The sequence below is a fragment of the Euprymna scolopes genome, chromosome 2 (assembly GCF_053919585.1).
Source record: "Euprymna scolopes isolate OS-2025 chromosome 2, ASM5391958v1, whole genome shotgun sequence".
Taxonomy (NCBI): Eukaryota; Metazoa; Mollusca; class Cephalopoda; order Sepiida; family Sepiolidae; genus Euprymna; species Euprymna scolopes.
The window spans coordinates 146,715,731-146,733,010 of record NC_136483.1 but is presented as its reverse complement, the minus strand read 5'-3'; the positions used below and the strand labels follow the sequence as shown (position 1 = coordinate 146,733,010).

General features: G+C 29.1%; 1 protein-coding gene across 2 annotated transcripts in view; it reads right to left on the bottom strand.

Annotated features, from left to right (window-relative positions):
- Window positions 1-7,991: 7,991 nt before the first annotated feature.
- The window catches only part of LOC145297246 (CYFIP-related Rac1 interactor B-like), a 317,794-nt gene continuing 308,505 nt past the window's right edge, over window positions 7,992-17,280 (bottom strand). For both annotated transcript variants that reach the window (XM_080143329.1, XM_080143328.1), the window contains 4 exons: window positions 15,515-15,594; window positions 9,321-9,447; window positions 8,530-8,600; window positions 7,992-8,088 (listed from right to left, as the gene is read on the bottom strand). In XM_080143329.1, the coding sequence (XP_079999455.1) occupies window positions 8,022-8,088; window positions 8,530-8,600; window positions 9,321-9,447; window positions 15,515-15,594 (345 nt within the window). In that variant the 3' untranslated portion in view covers window positions 7,992-8,021. The remainder of the gene's footprint in view (window positions 8,089-8,529; window positions 8,601-9,320; window positions 9,448-15,514; window positions 15,595-17,280) is intronic.

Sequence of the window (17,280 nt, the reverse complement as noted above, 5' to 3'; positions counted from 1 at the left end):
GTTGGTTGTTGAACAAAATTGACAATCAGGAAACAACCAAAAAAAATCTCTGAAAGGAGGAGGAATATTTTAATAACAATATTCAGTCACCAAATGTACATTTGTCTATCATCAAATAAGGAATGTTTTGGTTTATTTTTTTTATTTAATTTTTAAAATTTTATTGGGTTTTTTTTTTTCCACACTTTTTTTTTTTTTTAAATTGTTGTGTACAATTTATTCACACATCATATATTTACACACATTAACATTAAAACTGCATCGGAAACCAAGCAATATATTTGCCAGCAGAGGTTTAAAACCCATAGTCAACAATTTGGGGTGAGATTTTAGGGATGAAATATCTGACTACTAATGATTTTCATTAAAAAAAAAATATATATATTCTTCAAACTGTTTCATCGTCTTTTGTACTGAAACGTAGGCCATTGAAGATGATGGAATATTTTAATATATCCAAGAAATATTCTAGATTTTGTATTTAGGCAGCAAACTTCCATTTCAACATGCTTGATTAAAATCAACTTTTTTTTACTTGTAGACAAACATGACAAAAAAAAAAATTGTCCAAATTTGAGTCATCTGACAATGATTTGTGTGAATGTAATCACAAGAAAGTTGAACAGTTTGGGGTCAAATTAGAAAAATACTTTTTCAACTGTTGACTTAGGAATTCTTTATGGTAATATTTGTGCTCATTATATCAATAAATACTAATCACTATCATTCCCTAACTGTATCGAATGGATAGCAAAATAGTTTGCCGCATCTTATCCTAAAGGTGCATACAAAATTTCAGTCAGATCAGCTCAGTAGTTTAATAATTTGAGCTTTTACAATGTCACCATGTTAAAATGGTTTTAAAATCTAGCAAGTTTGAATTATTTCGAGTTATTTCCTTTGTTTTCAAAATGGCGGCACAATATCATCTCTACATGTTTGCACACAAAATTTGATTTTCTTTAAAAATAAAACTACTTAGTCAATTTATATGATTGTTGGTTTATGATATTCTATTTCCGTTACAGGTACACATGTCACACAGATTTTTCTTTGTTTTTGTTCTTTAATACAAAGGGAAATTCTGGATAAGCACCTTTTATTTTAGGTAGCAAACTTTCATATCGATATGTTTCATTCAAACCAACTTTGTTTTTGTTGATATTAATCTTTTATTCAACTTTTATTTGCAGACAAATGTGGATGAAAAAAATTGTCCAAATCTTGTGAGAATATCACACCTGACGATCACTCATGTGAATATACACATAAGAATTTTGTACCGTTTCAGGTCAAATTAGAAAAATACAAAAATTTGTCCACAAGCAAGAAAAATCTACTAGATCAAACTGACAAAACAGCCGATTCTTCTGATAAATATTGGAGATATATAAAGACCTGTTGACTTGCCCGATTGATGGTTGAATATAGTTAAATTTATGCTCATTTTAACATTAAATACTAATCCATAACTATGCTTCACTTAGTTTGTTGCATCTTATAAAGATCCATGCAACATTTCAGCCAGATCAATTCAGTAATTTCCAAGAAAAAGTGCAACAGACAAACTCAGAAATAATATAGTTTTTGATTGAGTAGAAAAAATCTAACCAGTGTTCAATTATTTAATTAGAGCAGAATATTTATACATAACGTTACAGAAGTTAGGAGAGCAAAAGCAGGCGAAAAATAATGGGGTTTTCTCAAGCTTTTATTATAAATTGATCAACTGCATTTTAATCAAAACATGGTTGACAAAAATTGTAAATTGCTCACTGACTTAGAAAACCCACTTTTTTTTTTTTTGCCTGGATTTGCCCTCCTAGCTTAAAAATCTATGGTAGCCATTGTTGATATGAAAATTTTAGGCAGGCACATTGATTGCAAAAGCTGATATTATTGCTACTAAACAGTTATCAAGAATTACTTAAACTTAACAATGGGTTGCTTGGGTGAGAAGTTAACCTCATTTTTTCTCTGATTATTGTTCTCAGCCACATTGATATTAATAATTCTACATTTTGATGAATTGTCGATTGTTAATTTCCAATGTTTTTCCCGTATTCCAACAGAATTATTTCTGGAAATGTTTTTTAAATGATGATTATTTTAAACTATTATTCTCATCATGGTCGCTATATTAACAACGTTTGAGTCAATCTTTCCAAACCTGAGAACCTTCTAGTTGAACTTAGAAACAGGTTTCATGAGTGCAAAAGAAAGTACCTAAAGGTCAGAGGTTACAAGGTCAAACTGTTGTGAATATAACAACTAAAATACTAGTAGTACAATTATTCATATTATATTGCTTATTTGAGTCAGTTGATGCTGATGTATTTATGATATACTGATGAACAAACAATACACACAAAAATAGAATTTGCACATTGATCTCGATATCATAGAAATACAAATATCAACAAACCATCACTCTTCATTCTCTAAATAACCTCAAATCAGTTCAAAGTTGGATTAAAAAAATTTTTTTTTATCTATAACTGTGACATAATAGTAATAATAATATATGATGTGTGGGAATATGAACATCTTTTTCATTTTTCTTTTTAAAAAAACATTTATACATCAAAAAGAAGTAAGCGAGATATATTTTATCTCTGCTTTACTTTATATGCAATATGTGTGTACACGTGTAGATCATTGCTTTGCAGATAAAAGTATCCGAAAAAATATGGTTGACGGCAATGATATGGAAAAGAGCTTACATTGTTCTAAGCTATTTATTCAGCTTCTTCTGAATTGTTAGAAAAAAAATTTAATGAAGAGATGAATAGAAAACTGAATAGACCCAATACAATCAAATTAATTCAGTGATATTTTTAATACTTTATCTTCCTTACAAATGAGTGATCTTATTTTCAAATGATTTTACCAAAAAAGAAAAAAAGGGGGGGGGGATGAGATAACGCATGGAAAAATATAAAAGCAAACTGCGTGGGGGGGGGGATAAGTTTTAAGCCTAAAAAATTAATTTCTAAATAATTTAATTTAAAAACCCAAAATACAGAAAAATCTCTGTCATGTATGTAACCATCAAAGAACATACTCCAAAAATTGCGTAAACTTGAGAAAGTATAGTTTTCTTCTTTATAACTAAAATTTTTTTTCTTATAATTTTTAGCAATTTTAATAGGAAATTGTAAACAAGGCTGATTTTGATCTTGAGGATTTGAATTGAGTTGTCTTCCCCTTATTTATAAAACATGGCAGGTCCAAACAAGCTCTTGTTTGGTCATAAATTTGATTTTGATAGTTAAAGAAAATTATGTAAATTTTGGAATAAGCCAATTCTCCACCCATTTCTGATGAAGTTTTAAATATCAAAAATTTCATCAGATGAATTGATTTAATTGTTGATCTATCTGCTTTACTCCATTCATTTCTACATTCAATCAAATTTTTTTTTTTATTATTATTTAATGAAACACTTTGAAAGTAGATGTATTTAATAGGAATATTGAATTGGATCCATAAAAGTTATTGAATTAAACATTCAATAATTTATAACGATTATTAAATAATGATCATTAAATTGAAAACAAAAAAAAAAAAAAGAAACAGTTATTGGATCATAATATCCAGCCACTTTGTATCTGTTCTGAGAGAGGAGGAAAAATACTTAGATACTGGGGGGGTAATTTAAAATCATCCAAAGTGTCCACTTTTTTTTTTTTTTTTAATTTCGATTTTCTGAACATCAAACAAATGTTCTTGTGTCTGACTTTATTTGCTTGCACTCTGCACAAGAGCAAAGACACCATAAAAAAAACCCCAAAAAACATTCGTTTGCAAATGATTTTACAACTTAAAAGAAACAATTCAATTTGACATTTTATGCTAAGAAATCACAATAACTGAATAATTTAGTTTGTACATTTTAAAAATTTCATCTGGCTACAATATCAGAGTTAAACAATATTTTATCTTTTATATAATTTAGATAAAAAAAAAAAAAAAATTGAAATGATAAACTAAAATGTAATATATATTGTTTAACTCTGTATATTACAGCAATTTAAACATTCATCACTAAAAACCTTTCTGTACATTTGTATATTAATCAATTATTAACCAGCTTTGGTCAAGTTCTGCTTGTTTGTTTATTTCCGTTTTATGCTGACTGTTCTGCTTCACGATGAATGCCCCCCCCCCCCCCCCCCGAAAAAGTCCCTTCTGATTAATGTTTGCCAGTTTTTAAAATAAACCAACTTGGCAATTTTTTTTTTTTTTTTTTTTTTTTTTTTTTTTTTAGATTTACAGAATATTTTTTAACTGGTAAATATTAATCAGTAGGAACTTTTTCAGGGCATTCATTGTGAAGCAGAACGATCAGCACAAAACGGAAGTAAACAGATATGCAAAACTTGAAATAAGCCTATTAATCTGGGGAAAAAAAAAGTGTTAATCGAATTGTTTACAATTTAAGCTCTTTTTCATATTGGCACCTTTAATGACACGTATGTATGTGTATTATGATTTCATATACATACACGTACTTATAAGATAATATATTACATATGTATTTGTTCAATGATGCTCAATACACGAGTAGAGCTTAGTAGTAGTAGCATAAACATATTCTGAAAGAAAGTGAGCCATACAGAAACTTTGCTTCATTTTTTTTTAAGGAATTAGGCTACGCTCCTGACAAATGCTTCTGTTTAGCTTACTTGCTATAAGTATCTTTCGATACTACTACTGTATATAACAAATATACCATTGTTTTTGCTTTATTAAATAGTCCTCTTTTTTTTTTTTTTTAATGGATTCTTCTCCCCAGAATCACTTCATATACACACATACAAAATGGCTGACATCAAAGAATGGAAAGACAAACTAAGGGCAGATAACTCCTCCTCTTTTAATCATTTTTTAACCCCTAAGATCGAGTTTTAACTATATTACAATCAATTAAGACCAAACAATAAAAATGGAGTAGAATATATAGAAAGAATAATAAGCAATCAGAAAATAATGGAAAATTTGAATTAAAGAGAAGTTTTTTTTTTACTATAAAAACTAAAGTGTCTTCCATGGCTTCTAAGATTAAAAGTGAAAATATTTATTTACAGGTGTGATTTTAAAAAAGAAAAAAAATTTTTTTTTTTTTTTAAATGATTTCAATGATATTAAAAATGTTACATTTTCTAATTAAATTACTTGACTAATTAAAAACAAATTATTTTTTGGTTAATTCTTTTGAATTGTTTCCTACATTTTTTTTTCACAATGATGGAGGAGTTAATCACATAAAGTAAGAATAATTTTCCAACATACAATGACAGGACATAACAGAATTATATATTTAAGGGACTTTTTTTTCACTTAAGAATAAAAAAGTTAAGTGTCCCTTATTTTGAAATAATTAAAAAAAAATATGGTGCTATCCTATCTCTATTTTCCTGCAATCGAGTTCATAAAGTTTTTCTTTCTCATTTATCACATCCAAAATTACCATCAAAACTGCTCAATGTTATTTGAGGGGGAATTCTGGACAAGAACCCTCATTATTTAATTTATTGATTCTTATCAGTAAAGTGAACTGGCTAAAAATTTCTTTTAAATATTAAAATCTAACACAAATAGGTCACAAGTGAGTGGTTACAGCAAAATAATTTATTTTAAAACTAATTTCTCAAATGCATTTCTTTTAAAATTATTTATGCCTGTAATATTACAAAATATAGGATTACCAAAATAAAAACTTCTTAATTTTTAGTTTTTTTAATTATACTAAAAATAATCAAAGTTATTTCTTCTTTCTATTATTGCTAATTTTAAGTTAAAATAGTTTTATCTTGACTTTTTATATCTATTACTTATCAAAAAAAAAAGTGCTTATGCAGTTTAGCAAAGATACTAAAAAACGAAGATAAAGAAAAATCTCTGATGGAATTCATTATGGAATGAAGTTCTTAAAAAAAACAAAAAAACAATCGCCTCATTGTATCAAGTAGTTATTTTTTTTTTTAATTTATTTTTTTTACAACAGGAAAATCAAATTTTAGTGAGACCCATTATAATGCAGCCATCTTGGCAATTTCAGATATGAAGAGGGAGGCACCAAGGGAAATAACTCCATCTAATTCTTGAAGTTTGTTAATATACACATAGTTTGAATAATTTTATTAAATTTTGAAACTATTTTTTGGAAAGGAAAAATGGAATACTTTAGTCAGATTTCTGGCAATCTTCAATAATGAGATTGAGTTATCTCCCCCTCACACCCTCTGTAACTGAAATTGCCAAAATGGTTTTGTTGCGATTAGTCTCACTTTTTCCTCTGTAAAAAATAAAAATAAAATAATAAAACCTAGTTGGTTAAATCAAGCGTTTTATTTTATTTTATCTTTAAGAGCTTCACATTCCATAATGGTCATAGACATAAGACTTTTCTTTATCTTTGTTTTTTTATTATCTTGCTGAACTGCATAAACACCAAAATTTATTTTAATGCAAAACAGATTGTTTTTATCTTTGTTGTTTAAGAATTAACAGAAATGGTTTCCAAAATTCTTTAAAATTGTCATTAAGAAAAAAAAAAAAAATTTTAAAGTACCGTGTTTGTTTTTAATTACTTGATGGGCAGATTCACCCTTGGGTTTTAAAATCTTTAAATTCATTGAAAGCAAACAGCACCAACAATTGTTTTTTAAATGGACTTTAATTGTATTTTCTTGATTCATTGGCAGTGAGTTACTATCAGGCTTTTAAAGTCCTCAAAAAATTAAAGAAAAAAAAAGTTGAAGAGAATATATTAAAAAAAAAATTTTTTTTTATCCAGAATTTATCCTATATTAAAAATAAAGAAAAATCTTTGACATATTCACTCATGACAAAATGAAAATATTATATTCTATATATTATGTAAATTAATCAAATAGTTAAAGAAAATCACTTTAAAGTGATTAATAGGTGTTACAACAAAAATTTTAGAAGTTTGAATTATTAACTTTTTTATTTTATTTATTTTATTTTTTTCAAGATTTTTTTGCAAAATGGCACACAAGACAGCCACTCTTCTGTTCGCCATGAGATTTGATTCCCTTAAATATAAAATTACCTGATCAATTTACATGATTTTTTTTAATATCTTAGTTTTGTCATGAGTAGGGAATTTTTTACAAGAACCAAAATTCTTAATACAGATAATTTTTAATATTAACTTCTAAAAATATTTATTTCTATAAAAATGGAATTCTAAACAAACAAAATGTGTTGTCACTAAAATATGAACTGTGACAGTTGACAACATTTAAAAAAATGTTTTCTCACCATTTTTAGATAAATTCGAAAAACCCGATTGTCAGCTACACCCACCTCTTGCCATCCATCATAAGTGCCAGGTTTCTACAATTTTAAAAAATCTTTTTTTTTTTTTTTTGAGCAGTCAAATATTTAAATTGGGTAGGAAGGAGGGGGAGAGAAAAGGAGGGATAGTTTGCCCTTCAGAGGAGGAGTTCTTGCATTAATAATAAAATTATAAACAGACCTTTGAAACATTTTCAATGAAAAATCATTTTTTTTTCTCTCTCAATAAAAATTTTTCTTGGAAACAATTTCAATAAAAAATTATTTTCAATAACTCCAAACCTCATAAAAAAAAAATGAAATAAATAGTAAAATATAGATTTGTAATAAATCAACAAAGATCGGTTAACAAAAAAGGGGAAAAAAAAAAAAAAAAAAAAAAATGAGAGAGAGGAGACTCGAGGTATCCATCTTGGAAATTTCCAGTAACAACAGTGATCATCTACATTTTTGTCAATCCATTGATGCGCGATGTCAGCCTCTTAAGATGAAGGAACAAGTGCCATATTCCAGTTTTTTTGTTTTTTTTTTGTATTTTTTTTCTTTTTCATATTTTGGTGTAGGAAGAAAAGAATTTTTTTTTTTTTTTTTCAAATCAAAGAGTGGGGAGGAAGAAAACACTGCTTAGTACACAAGATGGCAACCATGGAGGAAAAAGAACATTCTTTTACATTTTTTTTTTTTTTTTTAAATCAGTTTGCCAACATACACTTGATTGAACGAGGTGTGGATTCATCATTCAGATGAAGGGTTGTGTAACTGCAAAAGAAAGGAAAAAAAAAAAAAACAAGCATTAAAACATTTGCTTATTAGCAGGGCTAAATGGCGTTACTCAGGACGAAATTGTAATATATTCAATTGTATGTTACCTAAGCATATCAGGTTTAAGAGTTCAAATATTGAACTCTTGGTAAGGCTGCTATGTCATGACTAGGACAACAGCATATTCTTTTCATTGATTTGACTCTTGAGTAATATATCCGACACAGTTAGAACCAGTTAATCAAGAACCACATCACTCTATATAAAAGCATATGATATCAATGGATACACACTCGAGAGTCAGAAAAGAATATGCTGTTGTCCTAGCCCTAGTCATGATAATTGTGATTGAAATCAAACTGTAATATCAAAGCTAATAAGAACTAGATGCTTCCTTTTATTTGCAGTAAAAAGAACAAATTACATGGTTAAACTTACCGTATAGCATTTAGAAGTACTTCAACTTTTTCACTATCCTGATCCTTAAGAAGTTTTAGGCACCTTTTTACCTAAGACAAGGAGAAAAAAATGTTAAATAAAAATTTAAATATTAACCATCTCAGACTTAATGAGTTACTTCCCTTTAGCTATCTTTTTATTTCAGGAGACATAGCAAACTAAAACAATCATTCTAATTTGAATCCATGTTTACATCCATGTCACACTTTTCTAAGTTTAGTGATACATTTTTTTATAAAGTTATATTCTTTAAGGATAAATTGAAGTGAAATGAGCCACTTTTGGGCGTTTTCATTTTTGACATCTGATAATTTCTCCAAATATTACATACATGAAGGTGAAAATGTGCCCAGGGTCAGTCAAATAAAGAGGATATATATGGTGATGTTTTTATGTAATACTCCATGTATCTTGGAAAAAAAATAGAAGAAAATTACTGGCATTAACTGAGCCACCTAAATTAAAAAAATCACCATAAAGAAAGGCATTTTGACACGACTGAATCTGCATTGAGAACAAAATTTGACAAAAGGTCAATTTTTAATGTGGGAAAATTCAGCTCTTCAAAAAGGAGCACTTTACCATGGGATTGTTTCCTTGTAGACTACAACATGGTCGTCTTCAAATACTTGACATAAACTGTTCCCATGAGTAATCAAATTTTGTTCATTCCATTCATTATCTTAGCAATTTATCCATCTCATTAAACCTCAAGCAGCTTTTGGCATTGATAATTCATTTAAAAAAAAGTCTAATGTGACAGTACTTACATCGATTCCAGAGTTTTTAGCAAACGCACCAACTGGATGTACATGGTCGTAAAGAATTATTACCCCAACCATGACTCGTAAACAGAACCACTTTGTTTCCTCGTTTTTAAATCTTGAGCAGTAATTTCTGCAGAAAGAGAAAGTGGAGAAGAATAAATAAAAGTTTCAGGTGTGTAAAAAAAAAAAAAAAAAAAAAAAAAAAAAAAAAAAAGTGGATTCTTGTCCATATTAAAAAATTTGTCTCGTCTATAGGTGTAATAAAAAAAAAAGGGGGGGAGATAACTCCTTTTGCTTTTGTTTATTTTTTTTTTTTTCTTTCAAAAGACAATTTTTACGATTAACAGAAGAGTGGCCATCTTGTCCACACTTTTGAAAAAAAAAAGGGGGGGGGGGCTCTCTTTGTTTTTTTCAAAATAGTGGACAAGATAGCTGCTCTTTCGTTACTCCCCAAAATTGTTTTTCTTATTTAAAAATACTGGACAAGAACAAAGAAAAAATTTTTTTAACACGTTATAAATAAAAAGATGAAAGGTTAAAATAAAAAGTATCAAAAGATTGGACTGAAAAGAAACAAGGACACATTTTGAGCACACAGACAAAATAAAAAAAATTTAAAAAATAAAGAGAGAGATGGGATCGAACTCAAAAACGTACGGTAATTAGTCATCCTCACTAACCATTACACCAAAGAGGACACTGAATTTATTGAGTTGGAAATTAAGTTAAGAATCATAGGAGTCAGCGCAGAAATGAAAATGGCTTTTAAACCTGGCCTGTAGCCAGTTAAGTTTTCCGCTTTTTATCGGGGTATTTATATGTTTCCCTATGAGGTTGTTCATAATGTGGGGAAAACCAAAAAATGTCCAAATGAATAGCAATTGTCTGATATGAAGGGTTTTCCCACATTGATCAAAGCGAATTGCCTTCTAGACATCCCGGCCACGAAGGCCTTTGCTTTGATTTAATTTTGCTTTATTTATATGAAAAAGACGAACAAACGCGCGAAGGATGGAATAGAGGGAATTATAAAAGTCGATCAAAATAAATGTGGAGACGACGTGTGTTCACAAATCTTACATATTAAAATCTAGGGAATATATAAAAAGTTCTCGAAAATAGTAATCCTCTCGAGACCCCCCCCCCCCAAGCCTCTCTCGGACATACAAAAAACGTGCGCCACTTTTGCCTTTTATATACATAGATGGAGATTTGGTACCTGTCTGTCTGAAAATGAAACTATACTATTACTTCTATTAATTGCACTATGGCACTAGCTTTTAATGCACCATTAAGATGAAGTGACGTGGGGGGGAGGGTATAGCAGTATCTGTTTTGTTGTCATTATCTTCTTCCCCTGTCATGAAATCATCCTCCCTGGGATTATATCCTTCCCCCTTTTTCTTTTCTGGAAGAGGGGGTAGTGTAGTATTCATTCATTGTCATAAGACCATCTCTCCATTTATTTCCTCCCTTTTTTTAGTAATTTTTTATCATGACTCATACACTGTTGGATATTGACCGGGCAATGCCGAAAGTGTGTGGGTTGATGATTATTATGATTATTCAAGCCTAAGTTTTGCCAGCTAAAATATGCTTTAGAATAAAAAAAATATCATAAAATTATATAAAAAATTATCTTAAAAATTTAGTTAACAACTTAGAAATAATGACATGTAAAAACATCAGGTGATTACCTTAGTGACGTATACTAATGATGTCATTATGAAGGGGAGATGGTCTTTTTGAGATATGTGGAAATGAGTTAGAAAAGAGAGTTAGTCAGAGAGGGAGAGAGACGGTCAACAGATCGTTATGGCTCCGAACAGAGAATGTTAGAAATGGCAATAGTCAGAATATAAAAAAAAAACTTAGATCAGCATGCAATTTTCCAAGTGAGAGGGGGGGGGGCACTCCTGGATAAAAAGTTGCCAAAAAATAAAACTCGAGGCTCTATCGTTCTTGGGGAGAATTTTCATAACGGTTTTCCATCAAGACAAGACCCAAGATGGACTAGATGTTTCCCCGATTGGCCAGATGTTGAAACCCAAATAATTGTTATTCCTTCTTTGTGTTGTAAAAGTATTTAGGTATATTATTCTTCTGTCATAAACTGTATTTAAATGTACATACACACACAACAAACTTTAGAAAGACGATCACATGTGTATACACTCTGATCACTAGACGATAATAGAAGCTCATAAATATATACAACCCCACTACATTACATGTTCAGTTTGCTGACAAGTGTACATTATCACATTTACTATGCATGCAATTTTGGCGAGTTATAGTACACATGGGCACTGAACACACATTAATCTGCCCAGTAGTTCAAATAATATAAAAATAGATAAATATGAAAGACAGTGATGATAATTTAATTTTAACTATAGTTTCATAATAGATCCATATTTTTGTTAAGTACAATCTAAAATAAAAATGGAGTTATTTCCCTTGGATTGAAGGGAAAGTTATTGCCCTTAAAAGAGCAAGTCAGCCGTGACAGCTTGAGAGGTAAACAAAATGTGTCGCATTATAGACTTTAATCATCACGCATTCAGTGGCTTCTACCAACACCATTTTGCTCTATAAGAAGTTGTTGAAGAAATCTGCTAAAAATTAGACTTCATCTTCTGCTCATTTTTGAGATGATATTGAACTGATAACATGCATCACAGGACGTAAAAATGAATTAAGTTTATGATGATGATGATCAATATTGACCAAGAAATAACTGGAACTCTATAGCACAAAAAATATCTCGTCTGAGATTCTAATTCTAAAAGATGGCGTAAAATATTAGAATTAGTATTATCGAATGTCAATAATGATTTGACTTTTTATGTTTATTCATTTTTATTAGTGATAATAAAAAGGTTCAATCATTAGGAACTATTTAATTAGACTAGGAACCTTTAAAATGACAAAACATTTATTTCTAATGTTATTTTTACATACTTTTAATATTTAAGTTTTAAACTTGGTTCAAAGTGTTTTGAGATTGATTTTTGAGTTGATATTAAACTGATAATATGTATCATCAGATGTAACAATTTATGTAAAACCAAAGTACATCACCTGTTCTCTATACATTTCTATATCAGTAATGTGTAGACACAGTGGCCTAGAAAGAAAATGGCCGCCGAGTTCTTTGAATGCGTCCAACAAGTCTTGTAAATAATGTTTATGACAATGATTTCATGCAAACTAAAAAAAATAATATTCCAACTTATCATTAAGCTAGTTGACAATTTCGAAATGATTCAATGGATTGCCAAGCCAATTATTGGAGGTGTGAAATTTGTAATTCACAATGAGCATTGAACCACAATTCACAGTTAATTGATGGTTGGAGATGGAAATATTCAATATGTATTTTGTTGTTCAATATGTAAAAAAAGTGAAACAAACTTTCCTTACAAACAATTATCTTTACACTATTTTATAATTTTTATAATAATTTATAAGTGGAGTAAGGAATTCTTTTAGTTTCAGTTTTTACATAAACTTGGAACTTAGCAGCCATTTTTTTTTTCATGGCCGCTGTGTTTACACATTGCTTCAATATCTAATAATTGTGTAACCACATGATTAGATCAACTAATCAGACTTGCACTTTTTGCATAGGGAGTCACCTGACTTTAGTATCAATACTTACCAAAATAAATAAGTTTAAAAAACATATTCTAAGAATATTTGGGTTAGTACAACACTGAAAAAGCTTTTACTAACCAAATGATTAAATTTCTAAATTCTATCAAAACTTTGACCGGACGTAAAATATGCTTAAATATGATATTTTAATTTATCCAGATTTTGTATATATTATTACAGAGTCGTGATTTCAAAAGATAAAAAAACAAACAAACAAAAAAAGTATTTGGGTGCCATCAGCTAAAATCGAAACCGAAAGCAAAACTGTATCATTCAAAGCTGGTGGCGTTACCACTGTACCAACATGATATGCATATAAACTAATTAAAAATTAAAAATAAACTAAGATGAATGTACAAAATGTATAACGATTTTTTTTCAATTTTGACCCACTTCTGACCCCTTAAAAACTAATTTAACCGGCTAAATAACAATAATAGCAATAAAAGAACGGTCCGTAAAAAATCCAATCATTTTAGAGCCCTAGCGCTAATCTGCGACTTTTAGTTTCAGAAGAGGTAGAGTTTGAAAACATGGAGACAGACAGACATATAGCCTTTTGTATATTAGATTACGAAATATTTTATTAAATAATTACAATCATTTTTTTTTTTTTTTTTTTTTTTTTTAGACTTTCATTTGGTAACAAAAGATACAAATTAATTTTGTGGAAGTAATTTTGAAAATGTAGTCCATTTTATTCACCATAAAACTGTTATGAAACTAAAAATATATTCTTTACTTCCCTTACTTAAAACCTTATGTGCGATCTTTTCTTCCAGTTACTGCCACATCTTAATTAACAATCCTGTTTCAGCTTTCTTTTGCGTACCTTGGTGAACAATTTTCATCGTATTGTCTTTCTACTCACTCCACTTCCTATACCTTTATTAGCATGAAGAAAGACTAATTCATCTAAGGGATGTGACTACTTTTAGAATTGTTTTTATTTTATTTTTTTTTTTTCATACGATAATTTGGGACGCTAGGACACGTGTGACTAATTTTTGTTTCAAACAAAAAAATGTTTTTCAACTATTTTATTTGATGTAACAAAAAAGTTAGAAAAGTATATATAATAGACAAATTAAAGATACGACCATTTTTTTCTCAAAGAATTTAAACTTCATTGTTTGTAACAAAAAAAAAAAAAATAGTCACATCTTTTTCTAACACTTAACATCCCAAAAAGTCGTACATAAAAAAGAAACAAACAAACTAATCTTAGTAAAAGTAGAGTTACTTCCCTTAGACGAATCCAACACTCTTCATTGCCTTATTGTTCTGCTGTTCAACTTATTTCCTCTTTTTCTCATTTCACTTCCTAACATTTTTTTGTTTTTTTTTTGGGGGGGGGGTAAATAGAATCACACTGTCCCCTATAACCTGTAACTTACTACGTAAGTAAGTTCAAAAAACTTTTATGATTACTAACCATTAGAGTTTTACCACTGTTGACTAATGGAAGAATCTATTTGGTTTGGTTGCGTTTTCTAACAGCATTTCAACCCGTTTCGGGTTATTTAATGCCGAATCCAGTTATTTTGGAAATAGTATTCATGTTGCATTCAATTATTTTGTAGAAGGTTTTTATTCTTCAAGCTCTTTGTATCTTCAATCGCTAGTTTGTAGTGTTTATCAGGCATATGTATGCAATATGATGATGTATGAAAATGAAACCTGGTGAGGGTTGAGGACGTGCATTGCAGTGAAAAAATTATATCAAAATGTGATATGACAACGATATGGTGATGTGTAATATGAGGCTGGGCTTAGATCTGATGACTTCAAAGGAAGATTAAATTTGGACAGATGTTTTCAGAATAGAAGACTTTGTTGGCATGGCTCCATACAAAGAATGGATGAGAGTTCTTGGGTTAGTAGATGTAGAACAGTGGAAGTAGCAGGGTTGATTAGTAAGGAAATGCCAAAGAAAACATGGGGGGGAAGTTATAATGATGGATTTGAGAGAAAGAGGGATAAATAAAGACTTGGTCAGAGATAGGTTAGTTCGAAACTCAATTTCTAAAAGCTGTCCAACACATGTTAGAAAGTAACATGGACATTAAGCCAATGATGATGATATTTGAAAACAAATGTGAGAGAATATACAATTATTTCCACAGCCAGACAATATCACAGCTCAAAAGTTGGCTGTAATGGCTCTTGTGAACTGCGAAGTTGTCTAGCTGTAGAAATAAGTATATATATATATATATATATATATAATTTATAGCAGTTGATTACAATGCAGATGTAAGCAGTATTAAAAGCAACACAAAAGCGAAATAAGTTTTTCTGGGGGTTTTTTTTCCTCATTTGATTATTTTTTTTAATGAAAAATCTCTTTCAGTGTTACTAGATGGTGAAGGTTCATACAACAATATTTCGGGGAAAAATCCCTTCTTCAGATGACAATAAATGTTCAACTCTGTACTCAAAACATGCAAGAGATGACCCTTTTAAAGAATGTTTAATTGAAAACAACAAAGGGAAAGAAGAACTGGGTTGGAGGGGGAAACATGGGAGTTACTTACGGATTTTCAGTCATCTCTCGACATATGTTAGCCATTGTACTAAGGCAGTCGGTTGTGATTTCCACAGGTAAATCTTTATGCTGAAACAAAAGATAAGGATTTAAGAAAAAATTGTAAAAGAAAAAGAGATTAAAATTAAAATAAAATTTAAAAAATGCCTTGGAGCATTGAATTAAGATAGAAGTGTATGTATGACAGTTATGTAATGAAATAGATTTTAAAAAATTAAAAAGAAAAGGAGAAAACAAAATGAAAGGATCAACCACTAAAGAAAGAGGAAGAGGAGGAGAAAGAGAAAAACAAAAATGAGGGAAAGAGGAAACATAGGTAGAAGGGTGCGAGAAAGAAAAAGGAGAAAGAAGTATACAAAAGTGAAAGAAAAAAGAAAGAGAAATAAGAAAAAAAAACATGAAAATAAGAAATAGATAAAAAGAAATAAATAAAAAGAAAAAGCATAAAAGAAAAACATGAAAGAAAAAGGGGAAAGAAAAGAGGCCTAAATAAATAAATAAATAAATATAATACAAGAAGAGTGAGAAAAGGGTAAAAAATGACAGAAAGACCGAAGAGGAGGAGACTATATATATTTTTATTATTAAAATCATTAAAATATTTAATAAAATATATAATAATAGTAATATATCTTCTATAAATTATGTTTCAAATTGTAGCAAATATTAAGCTCAATGAAAGTGAATTTCCACTTTCAGAGCATGTTTACCATTAGTTATCATTTCCAAAACTAAAAGATCAAATTACACTCATAAATCCATGTTTCACTAAATTCTTTTTTCATTCCATATAAGTTTTCGAATAGTTTTCTTTTTTTAAGACTAACCATTAGTCTCTGAAGAGTTGATTAGTGATCTTTCGCTATTCAGTGTAACACATGTAAGATGTAATATAATGAAATTTCGGGCGTCTCCATAAAATATTATGAGCGTGTATAAATTCTATCATTTGGTTTTTAGAATGATAGTTAATGAGAAAGATAGTTAATAAGGATTAAAAGAAAATATCCAACATAAATTTATAATGAGCTAAGTTTATTTCAATCCTGCATGGGCCTCTTCAGATGAGGCGAGCTAATCATGTTCGTAGCTGACTTAAAAGTCAGCTTTTAAGTCAGCTATGAACATGACTAGCTTAACTCATCTAATGAGGCCCATACAAGGTTTACATTTTTTGTGTTGGATTTTTGTTTTTTTAACGTTTATGTATCAATGAGCTCTCATACTTGAGATTTCCGAGAAGATTCTTTTGGAACAACACACACACACATATATATATATACAAAAAAAAAAATTCTGAATAATCTAACAAGTAGTTTATGTCTTTCATGGAAGTAGAATAGGCAGATTAAGTTTTGTGTGAAAAGATGCAAAACTCAGTTTATTCTTCTGTGTTATCTAGATTTTGTAGCTGAAAATTTAAAACATTAAAAAAAAATGTTCATGTAAAAAAGATAACTGCTGTATTCAGCAAACATAGCAAAGTTTTAATGGCATCCAACTATCCAATCACACACAGAATAAATATATTAAGAAACAAACAAAAAACAAACAAAAAAAAAATCAAATAAAAAAACAAAAAAAAACATGCTGTCAGTTTAGTAAAATTGTGTTAAGTTTGTTAAAACAATATAAAATTAGTTTGCCAGAAAAATTAAATGGAAAATAAGCAAAAAGATCAAATATTTTCAAATACAAAGAAAACAGAAAAAGGGAAAAAGAAAAAAGAAAATAGAAAAGAGGAAGAAAAAGAAA